Source organism: Scyliorhinus canicula, chromosome 5, assembly GCF_902713615.1.
Source record: "Scyliorhinus canicula chromosome 5, sScyCan1.1, whole genome shotgun sequence".
In the NCBI taxonomy this organism is placed as follows: domain Eukaryota; kingdom Metazoa; phylum Chordata; class Chondrichthyes; order Carcharhiniformes; family Scyliorhinidae; genus Scyliorhinus; species Scyliorhinus canicula.
Genome location: NC_052150.1, coordinates 94,009,761 through 94,030,736, shown reverse-complemented (window position 1 = coordinate 94,030,736; position 20,976 = coordinate 94,009,761). Strand labels below are relative to the sequence as shown.

The window sequence follows — 20,976 nt, the reverse complement described above, 5'->3', positions numbered from 1 at the left end:
GTTGAAGGTGGTAATGATGATGGCATTCCTGAGGTTGGCAGGGATTTGTGGGTATCCAAGATCATCTTGGGGAGTTGGGGGATTTTCTCAAACACGTCTTCATCTATGATTGTATCATGGTTTAGGAGTTCTTTGAAATGTTCTCTCCATCGAAGACCAATGTTTTCTTTGTAATTAAGTGTCTGTCCTTCCTCCGCACCAGTTTGAGGCTGGGGTGTTGAGTCCATATTTTTTTTGGTGGCACAGAAGAAACCCTGGGTAACGTGCTTGTCGGCGAAGAGTTACAACTCCTTAGTTTTCTCAGTCCACAATTGGTTATTGATTTCCCTAGTTCTTTGTACCTCCGCCTTGGCTGATTGATGAGTTACCCTCTTTGCCATACCAGTTGTCATTTTGCCAGGTGTGGAGATCTTTTCTCTTCTTCTCGATAAGGTCTTGGATGATGTGGTCGTTCTCGTCGAACCAGTCTTGGTGTTTCCTGATCTTGGAGTCGATGGTTTCTTCACAGCTAGCTGTGATGGCTGTCTTCAACTCTTTCCAGTTTTCCGGCACTCCATTAGAATGGACACTTGGAGAATTTGGGCAAAACATTGCTAAAAGTTCACTCGCCCTGTTCTTGAAGCTGCTGACCGTTGATCTTTTTCGGAGCTGTTTCTTCATCTTGCGCTGCTTCTGATGGTGTTTGAAGAGGAACGGATGAGCAGGCGGTCTGTCCAGCAGACACCTGCACTCGTCATTGCTTTGGTGATGAGGATATCCTTTTTGTGCCAAAAAGGTGCAGACGAGGCATACAAAGACCTGATTTTAGGCAGAAACCAGTTCTAATGTTCGCTGTTTCGCTTTGGATTTGCTCTGTTCCTTAGTTGGGCTTTGAACAGATGTTGGAAACTCTTGTGCTAAGTAAATTGGAATTTCATTAATATTCTAGAAAGAAGGTAAATGTTGCAAAAGAACCAGAGGCAACATAAAGAAAAGCCTACGTAATATGTTATTAAGGTCTGGAGATGTACTGCCTGACAATATGGATGGTGGCTTCCAAAAGGGAATTGCTAATTATCTGAAGAGAAAAAACAACAACAGATTATTGGAGAGGTTTGAGTTACTTTTAGGAGAGTTTGCACGATTTGTCAAAGGCAGATCGTGCTTGACTAACCTAATTGAATATTTTGATAAAGTAACAAAGAAGGTTGATGAAAGCAATGGATATTGTCTGTGGATTTTAAGAAAATGTTTGACAAGTACTACAATTGCTGGTTAACACAATTCTAACTGCATGATAAGGTTGGAGAAGCTGGAGTTGTTCTTGGAGTGAGGGGAGATTTGCTGGAAGAAGATTATGACCAGTTTAGATAAATTAGGCAAAGAAAAGTTATTTGTATTAGCTACTGGTGCGTGGACTAGGGGACACAGCTTTATGGTTTTTGGCAAGAGATGGAGGGAGGATGTGAGATCTCAGCAAGTGGTAGCTTGCCATGATACTTGGCATTGAAACACTTGAAGGGCATGAAGTTGCAATACTTAGCCACCAAACATGGCAGGAGAAGTTATGGATGGTCATTTAATAAGTGAATTTGTAATATAATTTTAGTCTTAATTACTGCATTACAATGTCTTTGACCCTAAAAAATTGATTTTATAAATGTGGGGTCTCATTCGTTCAGAATTTAATTTGTGAGACTTGGGGAAGGATGTATCCGAATGGGAAGTCCCATAGTGCGATTAGCTGGGTGTTTTCTGGCGCTCGGGAGTGCCGAGCAACTACGCTATTGAATGGCCATTTGGGTAGATGCGGGGCCTCGGGAGGGAAAGCGCGGCCAAGGTTGCACTTGGTCCCATTTTCTGCACTGAGGAGCTGCGGTTGTCGGAATTCCTTAGTTCACGGATAGTGTCTCGATCCCTTGACCCCTCTGTGACTCCCGAACCTCCGCAAGCCCCAACTTGGCCCCCCTACGCATGACATCCCCAGGCCTAATCCCTGTTGTGTTAAAAAAGCCAGCTTGGTAGTGCCAGCCTAGCACCCTGGCAGTAGATCATGTTGAAGAGATATGGAAAATAAGTGGGGAGGTGGATTTGAGACTAGGAAGAGATCAGCCATGATCTGATTGAATGGCGGAGCAGGCACGAAGGGCTGAATAGCCTACTGAAGAGCCTAGCTGTTGCTTGACGTTCGTTTTCTTGTTCGTTCTCTCTCTCTCTCTCTCTCTCCTCTCTCTCTCTCTCTCTCTCTCTCTCCCTCTTTCTCTCTTCCTCTTTTTCCCTCTCTCTCTCTCTCTTCCTCTTTCCTCTCTCTCTCTCTCTCTCTCTCTCTCTCTCTTCTCTCTCTCTCTCTCTCTTCTCTCTCTCTCCTCTCTCCTCTCTCTCTCTCTCTCCTCTTCTCTCTCTCTCTTCCTCTTCTCTCTCTCTCTTCCTCTTTCTCTCTCTCCCTCTCTCTCTCCCCCTCTCTCTCTCTCCCTCTCTCTCTTTCCCTCTCTCTCTTTCCCTCTCTCTCTTTCCCTCTCTCTCTTTCCCTCTCTCACCCTCTCTTTCTCTCTCTCTCTCTCTCCTATCACACTGGGTGAAATGTCGGATGGCCAAAAGTTGCCACTCGAAGGTCTGTGCTCATGAGCAATATGCACCATTCCTTCATAATTAACCACAACATCTGCCAATGTATACATTTTAATAATTAAAATGAGCTAAATTCAGTGAAGTTGATATGTAGCTTAATTCTGATGAGATTCTTTTGAGTATCTCTCTCTTCCTCAGGCACTGCTGCCTCACAATGCCATGGACCCAAGTTCAATTCCTGCCTTGCATCACTGTCTGTGTGGAGTTTGTATATTCTCCCTGTGTCTCTGTGGGTTTCCTCCAGGTGCTCCAGTTTCCTCCCATAGTCCAAAGATGTGTGGGTTAGCTGGATTGACCAGGCTAAATTGCCCCTTGATGTGCAGGTTAGGCTATGGAGTTGCGGGGATAGGGGAGGGTTGACAGGGTTGTATAAATGGATAGCTCATTCTAAAGGGCCGGTGCAGTGTCGATGGGCCGAATGGCCCAATTCTGCACTTCAGGGGTTCTATGACTCTGAACTATTAATATTGTTGGTGCAACCTACATATATATAATGATAAATAAAGAACATCTGACCCTATCATATTTTGGACTATCTTGAGTAGAGGAAGCCCTCTGCCTTCTGACCTACGCTCCTGCTTTCATTGCAGCCTTTTGCCTCGCCATATTGAATCTTAGGCCAAAAAAGGGTGTCTCACTGACTTTTGGTGTCTATTTCTCTAATTAAAAATTTGACAATCTTCCCCGAACACCCCTCGCAACAGCCTGAGTCTACAGGCTAATGACCTTTGTTGAGTTCAGACTAATAGAATTGTCACAGTAACAGTACGCATGAACAGTGCCGGGAATGGCAAATTTACTTCCATTAAAAGCGTATTTTTAAAATAACCAATTACATGATAATTTCCTTGTGTGGTGGGGGTGGGGGGGGGGGGGGGGGGGTCAGAAATCCAAGAGCATGACATAGTGAATTGAGATTGTCTGTAGTAGACTAATTTCCTAGGATTAGTACTTGTCGTGGAAATTATAATAAAGCCAAATTCTTTGAGGTTCGATTTAAGGAAATTTATTTACACAAATATTTGTGGAGAGAGGAGTGGTCTGGCTGCATTCCACAACACTCTGAGATTCGATCAAAGAAAGCATATCTTTATAGTCTGAAATAACAGCTTAAAGTTAACAGCCATGTTTATATTAAATAGACCTTGGAAAGTACATGAGATGAAGTACGTAGTATGTATGTTCTTGTCCTTGGCTAAAAACAACTCCAGTATGCATTTTGTTATCTTTCGGAGGACAATGTGTTATCATAATAAGGCCGAGACCAAAATATTAAGCAGTACTTTGTTTAGGTTACCTGACCTACTTATTTTTGTTCAAAAGCAGTGTCAAACAATAGTCAAGCATTTCCCAGCATGCTTCTAAGTGGGCAGCTCATTAATTTCCCTTCCACAGTACTGAAGAGTAATTTTTCCTCTTTTTTTTAAAGGATCCTAAACTGCTGAGTCTGGTGTCTAGATTGATATGTTTCAACCCAAATGACAGATTGAGAATGGACCAGATGTTAAAGGACGACAATTTTTTGGAGATCAAAACTCCTGACACTGCTCATGAAGGATCCAAAACCTCTGTATCAGATGAAGCCATTGTGATCAATGTATTTACAGATGAAACCAAGTCAGAATTGTTGGGTGAAACTTCAACATAAAACCTTACTCCGATTTATCTTTTACAGCTTATTTTCATTAATTAATTGTGTCAAATATGTTTGTTTCATTCATGATTCTGATAATGATAGTAATGGAAGGGGGAGCTGATAAGTCTGCCTCTCAGTGCTCGGTACTACTTTGGTAAAGTGTTCCCCATGAATAACAATAGTCGGGTAGAGTTATTTTCATTTGTATTGTTTTTAATACTCTCTTAGATTACTATTTAATTTGAGAAAAATCTAGGGCCCTTGCAAAAAAAAAACTGGAGAATGAACAGTCCAATCATTTTTTTTAAATTTAGAGTATCCAGTTCATTTTTTTTCCAATTAAGGGGCAATTTAGCGTGGCTAATCCACCTAACCTGCATATCTTTGGGTCGTGGGCCTGAAACCCACGCAAACACGGGGAGAATGTGCAAACTCCACGCGGGCAGTGACCCAGAGCCGTGTTTGATCCTGGGACCTCGGCGCCGTGAGGCAGCAATGCTAACCACTGTGCCGTCCTGCTGCCCCAATGAACAGTCCAATTTATGTTTATTGTTGTCATTTTGTCATCATACGCAATTATTTTTAACCAGGGGACAAATTGAACTGCTCCTGATGTGTTCTTTTCAATGGTTAGGTGAAAATGCTCACTGGTCACCTCTGTATGAAGGCAAGCTGCTGAAGTTGTTTTCTGCCCAGGCCAGAACCTTTTGGTGTAGAGGTGGCGGTCGGTGCAGATTTGTGCCACTAATGGGGGACTTGTATTGTGTATCGGTTTAATGTGTACTTTTTTGTGGGGGATAAAGGTACTTGGCCTTCAAATAATTGTGAATATGACCAAGGGACCAACATGTGTGCCCTTGAGGAAGAACGAGGCAAAAATAAATGCATAACTTTGTTTCAGAAGGAAACAATAATGTCAAGTCATTCCAGTTTAATATTTTGTGCTGCAATGTGTTGGTCTATTCTAACAGTACACTTAATAAAGAATAAAAATTATCCAACTGCTGTTGCGAGTTCAATAATCTAGTCCCTAACATCTCAAATGTTGAAGGTAGTAAATGGGCTTATTCCTTCAGAACAAATGTCCGTTTGAAGTTACTTGGTCCTGAATATAAGGAGGTTCTTGGGAGTGGGCATACACAGGTTTTAAAGACGGGAGTGATGTAACAAAGCAGTGAGATTCAGGAGGATAATTTCTGAATGAGGTCATTGGCAGCTGAAAACTATTGGCCTGTGAATGAAACATTGCATGGGGAAGGGTACTGTGTGGTTGAATGCTGAGACATAGAATTGGACAGTTTTGCAGGAACAAAATCTGCACAGTAATATTCTAATCATTTTCTTGGGCCTTTCATCACCACATCTCGTATTCCCTTCCATCTACCCGCCCTTCTGTGTATGTCACTGAAAAAGCGTTCTTAAAATCACTTACAAGTGGACTTTCGAGATCATATCTGTCTAACCTTTCATTCTCCATTCACCTCCGGCAGCTGTCAATCTGCTGAAACACTCTCATGTCCACCTTTGGTGCCCTAGTCCCCATCGATATCTTTACTCTCTCTGCCGCTCTGGTTGATCTTCACGGTGCAATCCCCAATTTTGGTTCTGGTCCAAGGGCTGAGAATTTTAAATTCTGGTACTGCGCAACTGTTTTAAGCCATCTACCACCAGTTCTGGCTGGAGCACATCAAATGTTTTTTGGGTCTCACTCTCATGTTACATAGGCCTGAATTTCAGGATAGAGAGCGCTCGGTGCCCATCAGTCTGAGGGCCGACAAGGAATTCATCCCTGCTGACTTTGACAGGCCCCTTGCCATTTTAATAATCTTTATTATTGTTACAAGTAGGCTTACATTAACACTGTAATGAAGTTACTGTGAAAAACTCCTAGTCACCACACTCCGGCGCCTGTTCGGGTACACAGAATTCAGGATGTGCAATTCACCTAACAGGCACGTTTTTTGGGACTTGTGGGAGGAAACCAGAGCACCCGGAGGAAACCCAAGCAGACACTGGAGAACGTTATGCTCAATTGAGTTTTGATTGGCAGCAGACGGGACTTCCGTTCACAACTGGACTGACATCTTATTGTCCCAACAGCTCTCCAGCCCCTCTGGACACAGTGGTACAGTGGCTGGTAGAGGTACTGAAATGCTATGCCTGACCCCAAGTCCCAGGGCCACACTTAAGGGGTCGCAGGGAAGGATGGGCAGGCAATCTTGGTGTCGGCGTGGGTGTTGAGGGAGGGCCCCGAGTTCCCAGCTCCCTAAGAAGAGGCCGTCCCCAGTCGGAAGAGGCCTGATTGCGGCCCCCATGCCCTCACCACTTTCTGCCAGAGATCAATGATACCTTTTCAGGTTCCCACCCTCGGTCATTGGCGCCCGCCGGCCTAAAAAAATTAGACTGGGTGGGAAAAGACCCTGAAGTAGCCACAATCCCTTGGCTCTGAACCAGCTGGAGGGTAAACATCTGGTCATAGAAACGGGCAATTCAGCCAACTGGTCCATACTAATTCCTTTAATTACCTCTTCCCATCTTGTTCCTGTAGCCTCCTTTTTGCTTTCTCCTTCATGTATCCATCAAGTCTGCCCATAAGTGAATTAATGCCATTTGTTTGAACCAGGGGACACTGATTTTCACATTCTTACCACTGCTGAAATGTTTCAATTTTTCTGCCTAGAGGTTCTGGTTGTTTAATATTTGTTATCTTGGTGTGTGAACCTGTCCACAAATGGGAACAGTTTCTCCATGTCCATCCTATCAATCCCTTTGTAGATTGAAGCATCCAATCAAGTTTACTCGATCTTCATTTTTTTATTTTGTAAGAAGGACCCTGATCCTATTCCATCTTTCCTGAGGAGTTCATCGATTTCAATTTTGGTCATATTCTTGTAAATTTGTTCCCCTCGCAAAATCGGCTGAAGGCTGGATTACTGCTTACAAGGGCACTAAACTTTAGGAATCCAACCACAGGAAAAGCTACACCCAAAGAAAAACAGCATGTGCACCCTTTAGAAGGAAGAAAGCCAAAAATAAATAATCAATTTTGTGCGACTGAACATTGAGAATTACAGAGACAATGACACAACGTGCTGGTGCAGACCGAACAGCTTCAATGCAACTTAAATGCTGGATGAGGCTAAAATAGTCTACATTCCTAGTGGTGTGGGCGGGGTGGGGGGGAAGGATCAGAGTTTTTCAGGGCTGAAAAAAATAATCACTCCTTAAACCCAGTGAAAGTCATGTGAAGATGGAATACAGGTTTGTCCACTGGGGAAGAAAATCAATTGCCAATGAACCAGCAGCACGAGCCCCAATTGTACTGAATTTTTTCATAGAATTTACAGTGCAGAATGAGGCCATTCGGCCCATCGAGTCTGCACCGGCTCTTGGAAAGAGCACCCTACCCAAGGTCCACACCTCCACCCTATCCCCATAACCCAGTAACTCCACCCAACACAGGGCAATTTTGGACACTAAGGACAATTTTAGCATAGCCAATCCACCTAACCTGCACATCTTTGGACTGTGGGAGGAAACCGGAGCACCCAGAGGAAACCCACGCACACACGGGGAGAACGTGCAGACTCCGCACAGACAGTGAGCCAAGCCGGGAATCGAACCTGGGACCCTGGAGCTGTGAAGCAATTGTACTAACCACAATGCTACCGTGCTGCCCTGTGGTGAATCACAGTCCGTGTTATTCACACTTATATATGATGTACTGTGTCTGTGTAAACTCGGTATACGAGCAGTTGCGTGGCTCTGCCCCTAGGGGGAGATGAGTTTGTACTGGGTTCCGCCCATGGCTCCTCCTACTAACCGGAAGTATAAAGCCCGGCAGTCTGAGCCTGCCTGCCAGTTCATCTCGTCGCAGGCAGGCTCTGTTGTAAGATCATTAAAACCACTGTTGTGTGAATTGATGGTCACATCAATTACCAAGCAGGAGCTTGGTAGTAGCTTGAAAGATACAAATTTCTTAGACGTCAGCTTTAATGCAGAACATCAGAGGTTTCTGAAGAACTGCTGGTTTGCCTTTCACCTATCGGCTATTAGGTTCTTGGAAAAGTGAGTCACATTTTGGAGGTAATTTTGGCTTTCAAGATGTAAAACTATCGATTTATAGGAAATGTTCTTAGGCTAGAAATACAAAAGATTTCGACCTTTGCTCCATCTAAGCATTTTGAACAGTTCCACCTGAGTCAAGTTCAAGATGATAATGATGCAACCGATCATTGAAACAGTACAAGTTAAGATATTGAGTGTTGGATGTTTACCTCCAGAACGTAAAGGTTTGCTGGCAGCCCTGTGTAAATGGCTGCTTATCCCACTTCCACCTATATTTGGTTGGAAATTGCAGCAGGAGAGAACTTGCATTTAACCTTGTGATTATTTCCATTCTGAAATGATTCATGCAAAGTGCTACACTTACATGGAGTTTAAATGAGCTATGGGGAGGGGGTGGATTTTAACCTGCTGGGGAGGAAGGTTAAAACATCAGAAAGTGACGACATGTTGGGAAGTCAAAAGGTACCCAATAAAATGTGCTTACGAAAAACGTCAGGTAGAAAATGCAATTGTGAACTAAGCTGAATATGGAGGATGCAGAGGGGAGATGAGAAAGTATGAAATGAGATTGGCAGCCAACATAAGGAATCCAATGTACTCTATAGTAATGGGGTGGTAGAAGGAGGACTGATTAGGAACCAAAAAGGGATTTATGCATTAGAGACCGAATGCATACTGATGTATTAAATGAATACTTTGCATCAGGGTCGAAGATGAGGTAATTCAAACAGTAAAAGGGTTTAAAATAGATAATATAGTGGGGGGGGGGGGGGTCATGTGATGACAGCACAGTCCCGACTGCGCCTTTGTAAACTCTGACTACTCATTTAATCTTTTATCCTAATGCACATTCATAATTATCTTTTTTAGGGATATATGTCTTGTACTAGATCCCTAGATGATCTTGGCCAGAGTTTGGTGACTAGAGCACTTGTTTGATTGAGGTGATCGGAGGTGGCCTGGGTGGGGTCCAGCTTGCAATGGCAGTTTTGCTGCTGAACGGTCTATGCCTCGGCAGTGCTGTTTGTGTCAGGATGTTAGCTGCCATTGCGAATCATGTTCTGGATGATGATCTCAACTCTTTGGTGCCGGTCGTTGGTGCTCGCTTTGATAAACTGCGAAGTAACCTTGGGAGAATGGTGGAATTGCAGAAGAAAATACTGGTATTTGATAGCAGTGTTTTTCAAACTTTTTTTGCCCGGGTCCCATTTTCATCAACCGGCCATCTTTTGGGATCCACGCTGGCTGCACCTCACGACCCAGTGGCCGACCTTCATAACCCACGCTGGCTGACCTTTGCGATTCCTGCCACCCAAATTTTTGAACCACCATTTTTGCTTACCTTTAATGTGGCAGGTGAGCTTGCCTTACGATCTCACCTGCATATTCAATATTACATTTCCGCTAAAGACTTCAGCTGACAATTTATGTTCCCACTGCATCCTTTGGAAAAAAAAAAAGGTCTGACTGTGGGTAAGAAAGAGCTGGGTGGGACAGACTTTGCATTCATGCTATGGAACGAGAGCTGGAGGGGTGGCCATACTGCTCAGTAAGAGGACAGCATTTACAGCGATGAGGACGGTTAGGGACCAAGGGGGATGGTAAGTCCTGATCACTGGTATCCTGGAACGGGCACCAGTGGTCCTTTTAAACGTGTAAGCTCCCAATTGGGACGATGCGGAATTCATGAAGAAAACGGAAATCCCCGATATATACTCACACCAATTCACTGGGTACAGGACCCACGGACAGACAGATCAAACCCCAAGTCGGGGGGCAGAAATCAAGGGGGAAAAAAATCAAATGGGCAAAGGAATTGAATGTTTTCGTGGAACAGATGGGAGCAGTGGACCCATGGAGGTTCACACTCCCAGGGGAGAAGGAGTTCTCCCAGGTACACGGTGTATACTAGGATCAATGTTTTTGCAGTGGGGAAATTATGCTTCCAGGCATAGTAGGAGCGGAATACTTTGCAATCGTAATCTCTGACCACACTCCACACTGCGTGGATTTGAGGTTGGAGACAGACTAGGAACAACGCCACCCCCCCCCCCCCCCCCCCCCCCCCCCCATGGAAGCTGGACATGCCCTCCTGGCCAATAAGGCATTCTGTGAACGGATATCACAGGCCATAGACGGGTACGTTACCAATAATCAGACTGGGGAGGACTCATCTTCCACATTCTGGGAGGCAATGAACGTAGCGGAAGGAGGGGAAATTATTGCATACGATGCGTGTAAATATAGGAAGGAGAGAGCGGCCAGGCCAGGGATGGTCAACTCCATGCTGGAGGTGGATCAGCGACACTCCTCCACCCTGGCCATGGAACTACTGGCGGAAAGAGAAAAGCTACAGATAGACTTTGACCTGCTTCCCGCTGGGAAAACAGTCCACGAGCTGTGCCAGACACTGAGGATTTTCTACGAACATGGAGACATAGAAACAGGAGGAGGCCATTCAGCCATTCATGGCTGATCATCAAATTCAATACTTTGATCCCGCCTCTCCTCACCTCAGTCCTAAAAGGTTTGCCACTTATCCTCAAACTATGACCCCTAGTTCTGGACTCTCCCACCATCGGGAACATTCTGAATCTACCCTGTCTAATCCTGTAAGTTTCTATGAGATCCTGTCTCATCTTCTGAACTCCAATGAATACAATCCTAATCAATTTAGTCTCTCCTCATATGACAGTCTTGAAACCCCCCCCCCCCCCGCCTCCCAGGTATCAACCTGATAAACCTTTGCTGCACTCTCTCCATAGCAAGAGCATCCTTCCTCAGATAAGGACACCAAAACTGCACACAATATATCAGTTGTGGCCTCACCAATGTCCTATACGTTTGCAGTGAAACATCTCTATTCCTGCACTCAAATCCTCTCGCTATGAAGGCCAACACATCATTTGCCGCCTTTACTGCCTGCTGTACCTGCGCGCTTACTTTCAGCGACTGATGTACGAGGACACCAACATCTCACTGAGTACATAGAACATACAGTGCAGAAGAAGGCCATTCGGCCCATCGAGTCTGCACTGACCCACTTAAGCCCTCACTTCCACCCTATCACCGTAACCCAATTACCCCTCCTAACCTTTTTGGTCACTAAGGACAATTTATCATGGCCAATCCACCTAACCTGCATGTCTTTGGACTGTGGGAGGAAACCGGAGCACCCGGAGGAAACCCACGCAGACACGGGGAGAACGTGCAGACTTTGCAGTCAGTGACCCAGCAGGGAATCGAACCTGGGACCCTGACACTGTGAAGACACAGTGCTATCCACTTGTGCTGCCCAACAGAAAAACAGTATTCACCTCTTTCAATTTACATCCACTAAAATAATAATCTGTGTTCCTATTTTTGCTACCGAAGCGCAGAACCTCACATTTATTCACATAATTGCATATGCCCACTCACAGCCTGTCCAAATTCTGCTAACGCATCTCTGCAATTAGGGTCCCAGCACAGATCCCTGCGGGTACCCCACTAGTCACTGCCTGCCAATCAGAAAAAGACCCATTTAGTTTTGGCTTCCTGTCTGCTAACCAGCTTTCTATCCATCTCAAGGCACGACCCATAATCCCATGTGCTTTACCTTTCCATAGTAATCTGCTATGTGAGACCTTGTCGAAAGCCTTGTGAAAGTCTAAATAAACTACATCCACCAGTTTTCCCTCGTGAACTCTACTAGTTACATTTTCATAGAATTCTAGTAGATTTGGCGAGCATGATTTTCCTTTCGTAAATCCGTGCTGACTTTGTCTGATTACACCACTGCTTTCCAAATGCTGTGCTATGAAATCCTTGATAATGAATGGCAGCAATTTCCCTACTCCCGACATTAGGCTCATGGTCTATAGTTCCCTGTTTTATCTCTACCTCCCTTTTTGAAGAGTGGGGTTACATTTGCTGGCCTCCAATCTGTGGGACCTTTCCAGAGTCCAAAGAATTTTGGAAAATGACCACAAATGGATATACTATTTCTAAGGCCACTTCCTTATGTACTCTGGGATGAAGATTATCAGCCCTGGAGATTTTTCCACCTTCAATACCATTAATTACCCCAAAACCATTTCTTTACTAATACTAATTTTGTTCAGCTCCCCACTGAAGCTTGTGTTACTCAAAACTTCCAGTGCATTATTCATATCTTCCTTTGTGAAGACAGAAGCAAATTTAGTTCCTCAGCCATTTCTTTGTTCTCTGTTATGAATTCCTTCGTTTCTGACTGTACATTAGTTTTTATCAATCTTTTTCTCTTTACATACCTGTAGAAACCTTCACGGTGAATTTTTATGTCGCCCCCCCCCACCCCCCAGTTTGCTTTCAAATTGTATTTTTTCCTTTTTAATCAATGTCTTTGCTGAACTTTAAACTGCTCTCAATCCGCAGGTCTATTGCTTTTATTTGCTCATTTGTATATGTCTTTTTTGAATCTAATACTAATTTCCCTTGTAAGCCATGGTTTGGCCATAGTTCCCTTTCTACTCTTGCGCCAAATAAGAATAAACAACAAGAGTTCACCTATTCGTTCCTTGTATGCCTGCCATTGGCTGTCCACTGTCCTTTTCAGTAATATTTCCCAGTCCATCATAGCCAGCTGCCTGCTGGCTCACCAGCTGAGAATGCAGACAGCCACGAGGGAAATAGCCCAGGTTAAGGATGGTAGCAGTAGGCAACTTTCTACCAGGGGCTGTACACCTCCGAGCCCCTCCGAGGGAGTCTCTGGGATGAAGCAATTCCTCGATGGATTGGACATGCCGGTTGTGGGGGAAGAAAAGAGACGGGGTCTGGAAGCACCATTAGAGGTGGAAGAAGTCTTTTTTATTACGTTGAATTTTTAGAATCCGTGCATATCCCCTTTGATGGCCCGGGCAGATCATGTATGCTGGGGAGGACTGGCTTCCTTCTGATTCTTCCTTGAGGTTGGTGGGGTTTTTTCCAGAGCTATTAGAGTAGGGGGAATTAAGTAGGGGTACAGACTGGGGTGGGGTTGATTAATCCTTGTTCGAGTTGTTGAAGTGAGAGTCTGTATGCTGTGCCCTCTACATTGTTGAAGCCCTTCTTTGGTTTGGGGGTAGGCTTGATGGGGGAAGTGGGCGCCCTCCTCCAAATGGGTCTTATGTAGTGCTTTTCTGAGTATCCTCGTTGTTGTTGGGTCTTCCATGAGGAGCCAGTGTCTTTGTCTCTGTTGAGGCAGCATTGCTCTGTCCCCTAATAACCTCTTTACAAAGGCACTGCTGGACTGTGGCTAATGTTCGTCGGCTAGTTTGGGCGTTCCTCCCTTAGGGGAGTTATTTTTCTCTTCACCTGGGTGAGCAACATACTGTTATAAACTCTGGTTTGGCTCAATGGGTTATGGGGGGTTTCTGTTGTCATTCCAAAGAGGAGTTAATTGGTCTCCCTCCCAAAGCACCCAATTATTGAGTGTCTTGCCAATTCATCTTCTCTTTGATGGTGGGGTCTCCCGAGTAGATGCTGGTGCGATTTTTCTCCTGTTAGTGGGGTTGGTGCACTGCCCAGGGTATGGCTGGTGAGCTGTAGGGCCGGCTGGGTGGTAGGTCTTCGTGTGTGCTGGGTGTACTGACTCCTGTGTGTCAAAGTGTGCTGGACTAGGCCAGGTCTGGTGCTGTGGTTGCTATCTTGTTGCCCCCCTTATGCTTGGGATGTCCTTTCTCAAAGGCACTTATTACGAGGAATCCTGAGAGGCTGGGCTTTTCTTATGATATTTTTGAATATCCTTGGTTGAAGGACTCCTTTGTGCATGAAGACGTGGGGTTGAGTCGGGTCCTGTACTATGGTTGATATCCTGTTTGTTTGTCACTCTTATCATTGGGACGTTCCCTTGTCTGAATAAGTAATTTTTTATCCAGAAATATAATAATCTTTATTGGTGTCACAAGTAGGCTTACATTAACACTGCAGTGAAGTTACTCTGAAAAGCCCCTAGTCACCACCTTCCGATGCCTGTTCGGGTACAAAGAATGTCCAATTCACCTAACAATCAAGTGTTTCTGGACTTGTGGGAGGAAACTGTAGCACCCGGAGGAAACCGATGCAGACAAGGGGAGAATGTGCAGGAGAATGAGCCAGGAATCGAACCCGGGTCCCTGGCGCTGTGAAGCAACAATTCTAACCATTGTGCTACTGTGCCGCTTCAGCAATAGGTGGTGGATGTGCACTGGAGAAATACTGACCCTTGGCTGGATCTTGGTCCTCTTTTATTCTGTGACTTTCTTCTCCTGGTAGTACTCTCTCTTTTTTCCCCCTGTTTCGACGAGGTTGTTAGGAGATGCTGACGGCTCAGGCCATAATCCGAATCTACAGCTGCTGGTCCCCTCTGCATGAATATGTGAAATGATGATTGTTCTGCTCTGTGCCTGAGGTTGGGGTTATGTTGTGTTGTGTGATATATGTATTTTTTTTTTATAAATTTAGATTACCCAATTAATTTTTCTAATTAAGGGGCAATTTAGCGTGGCCAATCAACCTACTCTGCACATTTTTGGGTTGTGGGGGCGAAACCCACACAGACACGGGGAGAATGTGCAAACTCCACACGGACAGTGACCCAGAGCCGGGATCGAACCTGGGACCTCAGCGCCGTGAGGCGGTTGTGCTAACCACTAGGCCACCGTGCTGCCCTGTGTGATATATGTATAACATCTTTTTAGAACTGGGTTCTCGCGTATTTTCTTTGTATTTTTCCTTTTTTGTTATGGTGGGTATAAAGAATCTGATTGGTTTCTGCAGGGGTTCAGACAGTTCTGTTATCTGAGGGGAGGAGGTTGTGGTGTGTCATTGATGCCTCTGGTGCGGCTGGGATTGAGGGAGATGTGTGCTAGTGCGCGCCCTAACATGGCACTAAAACTTTATCCTGAACCCCCATGGTCATTGCGAGCAATCGCCGCCTGTGCACCATTTTACCCTGTTTTAATGGCCTTATCCTGTTCTCCCTTGTTCTCTGGTGGTTCTTTAGAGGCATCAAGTTGAGTCTGATGGTTGTATTGAACCAGCTATATTGCTGTTTTCCTCTTCCCTGCTGTTTATGTATCTTCTTTTTTTTCTTGCAAAGCTGCACAATTCCTGTGTTTTTTTGTGTTACTTGTTAAAATGAATATACTTAAAAATAATTGATAATGAGGAGGTATTGGATAGACTACCTGCACTTAAAGATAAGGCTGAGATACATTGAAGAATACTGAGGGAAGTTAGAATGGAAATTGCAGAGGCACTGGCCATAATTTTCCACTCTCCCTTAGATTCTGGGATAGGGCCAAAGGACTGGAGAATGGCAAAAATTACACCCTTATTTAAAAAGGATGTAAAGATAAGTCCAGGAACTAAAAGCCTGCCAGTTTAACTTAGATGGTAGGGAAACGCCTAGAAACCATAATTAGGAACAAATGAGTAGGCACATGGACAAATGCAGGTTAATTAACAAAAGCCAGCATGGATTTCTTAAGGGAAAATCACTTTTAGCCAACTTGCTTGAGTTTTTTGAAGAGGTGATGGAGAGAATTCATCAGGGCGATGTGGTGTACATGGACTTCCAAAAGGCACTTGATACAGTGCTGCATGAATATTTTCATGGGAAAGTAACAACATATGTTCAAAAATGCCTGAGTGACAGGGAACCGAGTAATGGTTAAGAGATGTCTTTTGGACTGGAGGAAGGTTTGTGGTGGAGTTCCCCAGAGGTCAGTGGTGTGACCTTTGCTTTTTCTGATGTGTGGGGCAGCACTGCTGCTTCACAGCGCCAGGAGCCCAGGTTCAATCCCAGCCTGTCCCGTGATGGTCTGTGTGCAGTTTGTACATTCTCCCCGTGTCTGTGTGGGTTTCCTCCAGATGCTCTGGTTTCCTCCCACCGTCCAAAGGTGTGCAGGTGGATTGGCCATGATACATTGCCCCTTAGTGGCCAAAGATAGCTTGGGGAGTGGGCGTAGGTAGTGTGCTCTTTAAGAGGATCAGTACAAACTCGATGGGCCAAATGGGCTCTTTCTCCACTGTAGGGGTTCTATGGTTCTATACTGACCTAGACATTGGTGTACAGGGAACAATTTTGAAATTTGTAGATTATACAAAACTTGGAAGTGTTGTATACTGTATGTTGGACAGTGTAGAACTTCAAAGGAACACGTTAGTGGAGTGGGTAGATAGGTGACAGATTAAGGTTAATGCAGAAGCGTGATGTGATTCATTTTGATAGGAAGAATATGGAGAGACTGTACAACTCTAATCGGGAGACAGAAGCTGTGGGACCTGGATGTATATGTGCAGAATTTTGAAGGTGGCAGGACAGGTTGAGAGAGTGGCTAATGGAGTGTACAGAATCATAGACTTTATTTATAGGGGAATAGAGCAGCATTTTTCAAATATTTTCTTCCCCAGGCAGGACCCACTTTTGCCAACCATCTGACATTCGGGACCCACACTGGCCGACTTTCAGGACCCATGCCGGCTGGCATTCGGGACCCATGCCGGCTGACCTTCACCACACTTGCCATGTTTGCTTACCTTTAATGCAAAAGGGGAGTCTACTTGGTTCTTATGATCTCACTTTAATCAGGTTCAAGGAGGGGAAGGCAAGCCATGAGGTCATGTTGCAGTTGTACAAAACTCTAGTACGGCCGCATTTGGAGTATTGCGTACAGTTCTGGTCGCCTCATTATAGGAAGGACGTGGAAGCTTTGGAACGGGTGCAGAGGAGATTTACCAGGATGTTGCCTGGTATGGAGGGAAAATCTTATGAGGAAAGGCTGATGGACTTGAGGTTGTTTTCGTTAGAGAGAAGAAGGTTAAGAGGTGACTTAATAGAGGCATACAAAATGATCAGAGGGTTAGATAGGGTGGACAGCGAGAGCCTTCTCCCGCGGATGGAGGTGGCTAGCACGAGGGGACATAGCCTTAAATTGAGGGGTAATAGATATAGGACAGAGGTCAGAGGTGGGTTTTTTACGCAAAGAGTGGTGAGGCCGTGGAATGCCCTACCTGCAACAGTAGTGAACTCGCCAACATTGAGGGCATTTAAAAATTTATTGGATAAGCATATGGATGATAAGGGCATAGTGTAGGTTAGATGGCCTTTAGATTTTTTTTCCATGTCGGTGCAACATCGAGGGCCGAAGGGCCTGTACTGCGCTGTATCGTTCTATGTTCTATGTTCTATGTTCATATCTGGTGCAGACTTCAGCCAGTTCCTTTCCACCATCTTCACCTTATGAAAAAGGAAACTCCAACCTCGCACATGTAGGCTGCCGTGAAGAGCAATAGCTGGTTTTATTAGCACCCGATACTCCTTGGAGATGCAGCTCCTGAATGCTGACAGCCTCATGGGCTTTTGCCATGTTTTTAATGTGTGAGCACAGGTCAGCTACTGCGGTGTAGTCTTTTAATTTGGAGTCAGCTGTAATTTAACAACTGACTCGGGTCTCAACCTCAAAAGGAATTTTTCACCCACCACTTCTCTTTCAAAATCTGAAACTTCTCCTTTCATTTTCCAGTACTTCCCTGCATATAACACATATGGGCTTTGCATCATTTGCATTGGCACAATTGACAAAACCATACCTCAAGAAATCATCTTTTTACTGCCTTGTTCCTGAGTTAAGTTTCTTCTTTGGAGGCTGTTAACCGGAGGCCCTTGAGTTCTGTACAGAGCTAACGCTAATGCTGCTCTTTCCTACCCTCGACTCTGCTGAGTAGCTCTCTCTAGCAGATTCTGTCGTGAGATCCTGTCCTATAAGTACACTGTTTATTTGAGTCTCTGGTTGTCTCTTACTTTTAAGAAAATTATCTATCTTACAGTCCTCTTGCCAGCAGCTGGAAAATGGAAGAAACTCTTCTCCGTAATTTGGCACCAAAAGCATGTATTGGGTGATTGATGGTAAGTGTATGTGCAAGATGCGTGATCTGCTCTCTGCTGCCAATTCTGGCTGGAACACGCCAAACAGCCTCATTTATTTTCATTTAAAAGGCAACAGTGGCCACCATTCTCAATGCAAAAGCCGGCAGCGGCCATTGGGCACTTCCCCCGTGATTGGGACCACCATGGGAACGGCACGACCGATCGCTCCACAACCCTCCTGGCATCCACCCGTGACCCACCGCGGGTCGAAACCTGTACTTTGAAAAACCCTGGAGTAGAGTACAAGGGCAAAGGAGTTATGTTGAACTTGTGCAACCCATGCACCAGTTCAGCCACAGCTAAAGTATTGCATCCAGCTAAGGGCATTGGAAAGAGTGCGGAACATAGAACATTACAGAAAAGATTCATGGGAATGTTTTCAGGGAGGAGGATCTTCAGTTATGAAGATAGATTGCAGAAGTTAGGATTGTTTACTTTGGAGAAAAGAATGCTGAGAGGAAAGTTGAAGAGGTGCTCAAAACCATGAGGCATCTGGATGAATCTGGAGTTGATTGGGGAAAACCGTTTCCATTCGTTAAAGAATTGAGAATGGAAGGACTGAGATTAAAAGTAGTTTTCAAAAGAAGCAAAAATAACATGAGAAAATACCTTTTCACCGCAATAAGTGGTTCCAATCTGAAATGCATTACTACTGCGTGTGGTGGAGACAGATTCAATCAAGGGGTTCAAAAGGGAACTAGACCATTTTTTGAAATGGAACTATGTGCAGGGAGAAAGTAGAAAATGACACAAATAAATTGCTCATTCAGGAAGTTGGTGTAGACACAATGGACTGAATGGCCACCTGCACTGTAAATCCCTGTGATTTCCACAATTTAACTTGAGCACACTCGTGGGGATGTGAGAAACTCACAATGGACTGGTAGGTCTGTTGCTAACATATGTTAAAAGTTAATTGACTGTACATTTAACCATGGATTCTGGCTTTAAGTACCGACACACATGTTTTCCAGGCATCTTGGAATGAGTTAGGTTGAATGAGGCAAAAGGGCAAGCAGAGATTTGTGATTCTGAGAAATGGTCAAGTTTGGAAAGCCAAACTTTCCATTGGAAAGCCTTTAAATAATGATATGACAGCTGTCTCTTTGCCTAGATGAACGGCTTTTGCCCATGTGGTGAATGTAACTTAGTAATTCACAATGTATTTACCAATACCATTGTAAGCGCAGTAGCGTTATCCGACCACTAGGGGGAGTAGCTCTGGGAATGCTCAGGAGTTTGTACAGGGCTCCACCCTTGGCTCCGCCCATGACTCCTCCCCTTGGACTGCTGTATAAATACCCTTGTCCAGAGCCAGCCTGGAGTTCATCGAGAGTTCAACGGGTAACAGGCTGGCTCTGTAGTAAGTAGATTAAAACCACTGTTCATATCTTAAAGCACGTGTCTAGTGAATTGATGGTTCCATCAATTTAATCTACTTAAGAACAGTCAGGATCCATTATGGAATCAGCCCTCAAGCCTGGATGCCTGGAACTCGACCCACAGAGGCAAAAGAAATCTTCTCCCACTGGCTGCGGTGCTTTAAGGCCTCCCTGGCAGAAGCGAGCAAAGCCAAAACAACAGAGGAACAGAAGTTAAGTCTACTGCACGCGAGGGTGAGCCACAGAATCTCTACGCAACTAAACTCGGCCGGTTCATATACTGCAGCGCTAGCGATACTCGATAAGATGTATGTAAGGCCCATTAACGAAGTTTACGCACGCCATGTGTTCACGACTCGCCGCCAGCGGCCTACAGAATCACTTGCCGAATTTTTAAGAGAGCTCAATAATCTATCTAATGACTGAACTATCAAGCGGTTACCGCGGCTGACCATAGAGAACTTGCTGTACGCGATGTTTTTGTAGCGGGCCTCAGGTCTAATTATATGCGCCAACGACTGCTGGAAAAGGGGGCCCAAGACTCAGAAATAACTGTGGAAATTGCTACCACGGTGGAGGTCTCCTTCTGCAGCCTCACCTCGTTCCCCGTGGACCCCGTGACCCAATCATGGGCCCCCAACCAGCGACTCCCCCAGGCCTGTGCCACGCGGCCGCCCAGCCACCATGCTGCCCCAGCCAGCCACTATGCTGCTCCAGCCAGCCACTATGCTGCTCCAGCCTGCCAGTTCTGCGGCCAGAATCAGCACCCGCTGACTCATGGAGGCCACCATCTTGGACGCCATCTTCCTCGCCGCCCGCCACGTGCGATCCACGGGTCCGACCTGCATCTCCACGCTCGGAAGAGTACGACCTCCCCGGGCGCTCGTCACGCGACCCGCAACTCGGCGCAGTCACCCTGAATCAATCACGCCCGAAGCATCTGCGAAATTCGATGGCAGAGGTCCAAATCAACGGGTACAACACGCCATGCCTTTTCGATTCCGGGAGCACTGAGAGCTTCATACACCCAGACCTGGTAAGACGCTTTTCGCTCCCCATTTTCCCCGTGCGGCAAACTATCTCGCTCGCTTCAGGCTCCCATTCTGTCCAGATCCAGGGGCGCACCGCAGCGACACTCACAATCCGAGGAGCTAGCCACTCAAAATTTCAACTCTACGTTTTGCCCGACTTCTGCACGCCACTCTTATTAAGCCTAGATTTTCAGTGTAACCTTAAGAGCCTCACCCTCAGCTTCGGCTGGCCCCTGCCCCCACTCATTATCTGCAGCCTCGCTATGCTGCGAATCTCCCCCCTCCTCTCTTCGCCAATCTCACAAAGGACTGTAAACCCGTAGCCACTCGTAATAGGCGATA

General features: G+C 45.4%; 1 protein-coding gene across 3 annotated transcripts in view; it reads left to right on the top strand.

Annotated features, from left to right (window-relative positions):
• Positions 1-4,581, top strand: part of LOC119966131 (serine/threonine-protein kinase 31-like) — a 163,877-nt gene extending 159,296 nt beyond the window's left edge. For all 3 annotated transcript variants that reach the window (XM_038797392.1, XM_038797390.1, XM_038797391.1), the window contains one exon: positions 4,037-4,581. In XM_038797392.1, coding sequence (XP_038653320.1) covers positions 4,037-4,255 — 219 coding nt within the window. In that variant the 3' untranslated portion in view covers positions 4,256-4,581. The remainder of the gene's footprint in view (positions 1-4,036) is intronic.
• Positions 4,582-20,976: the final 16,395 nt, after the last annotated feature.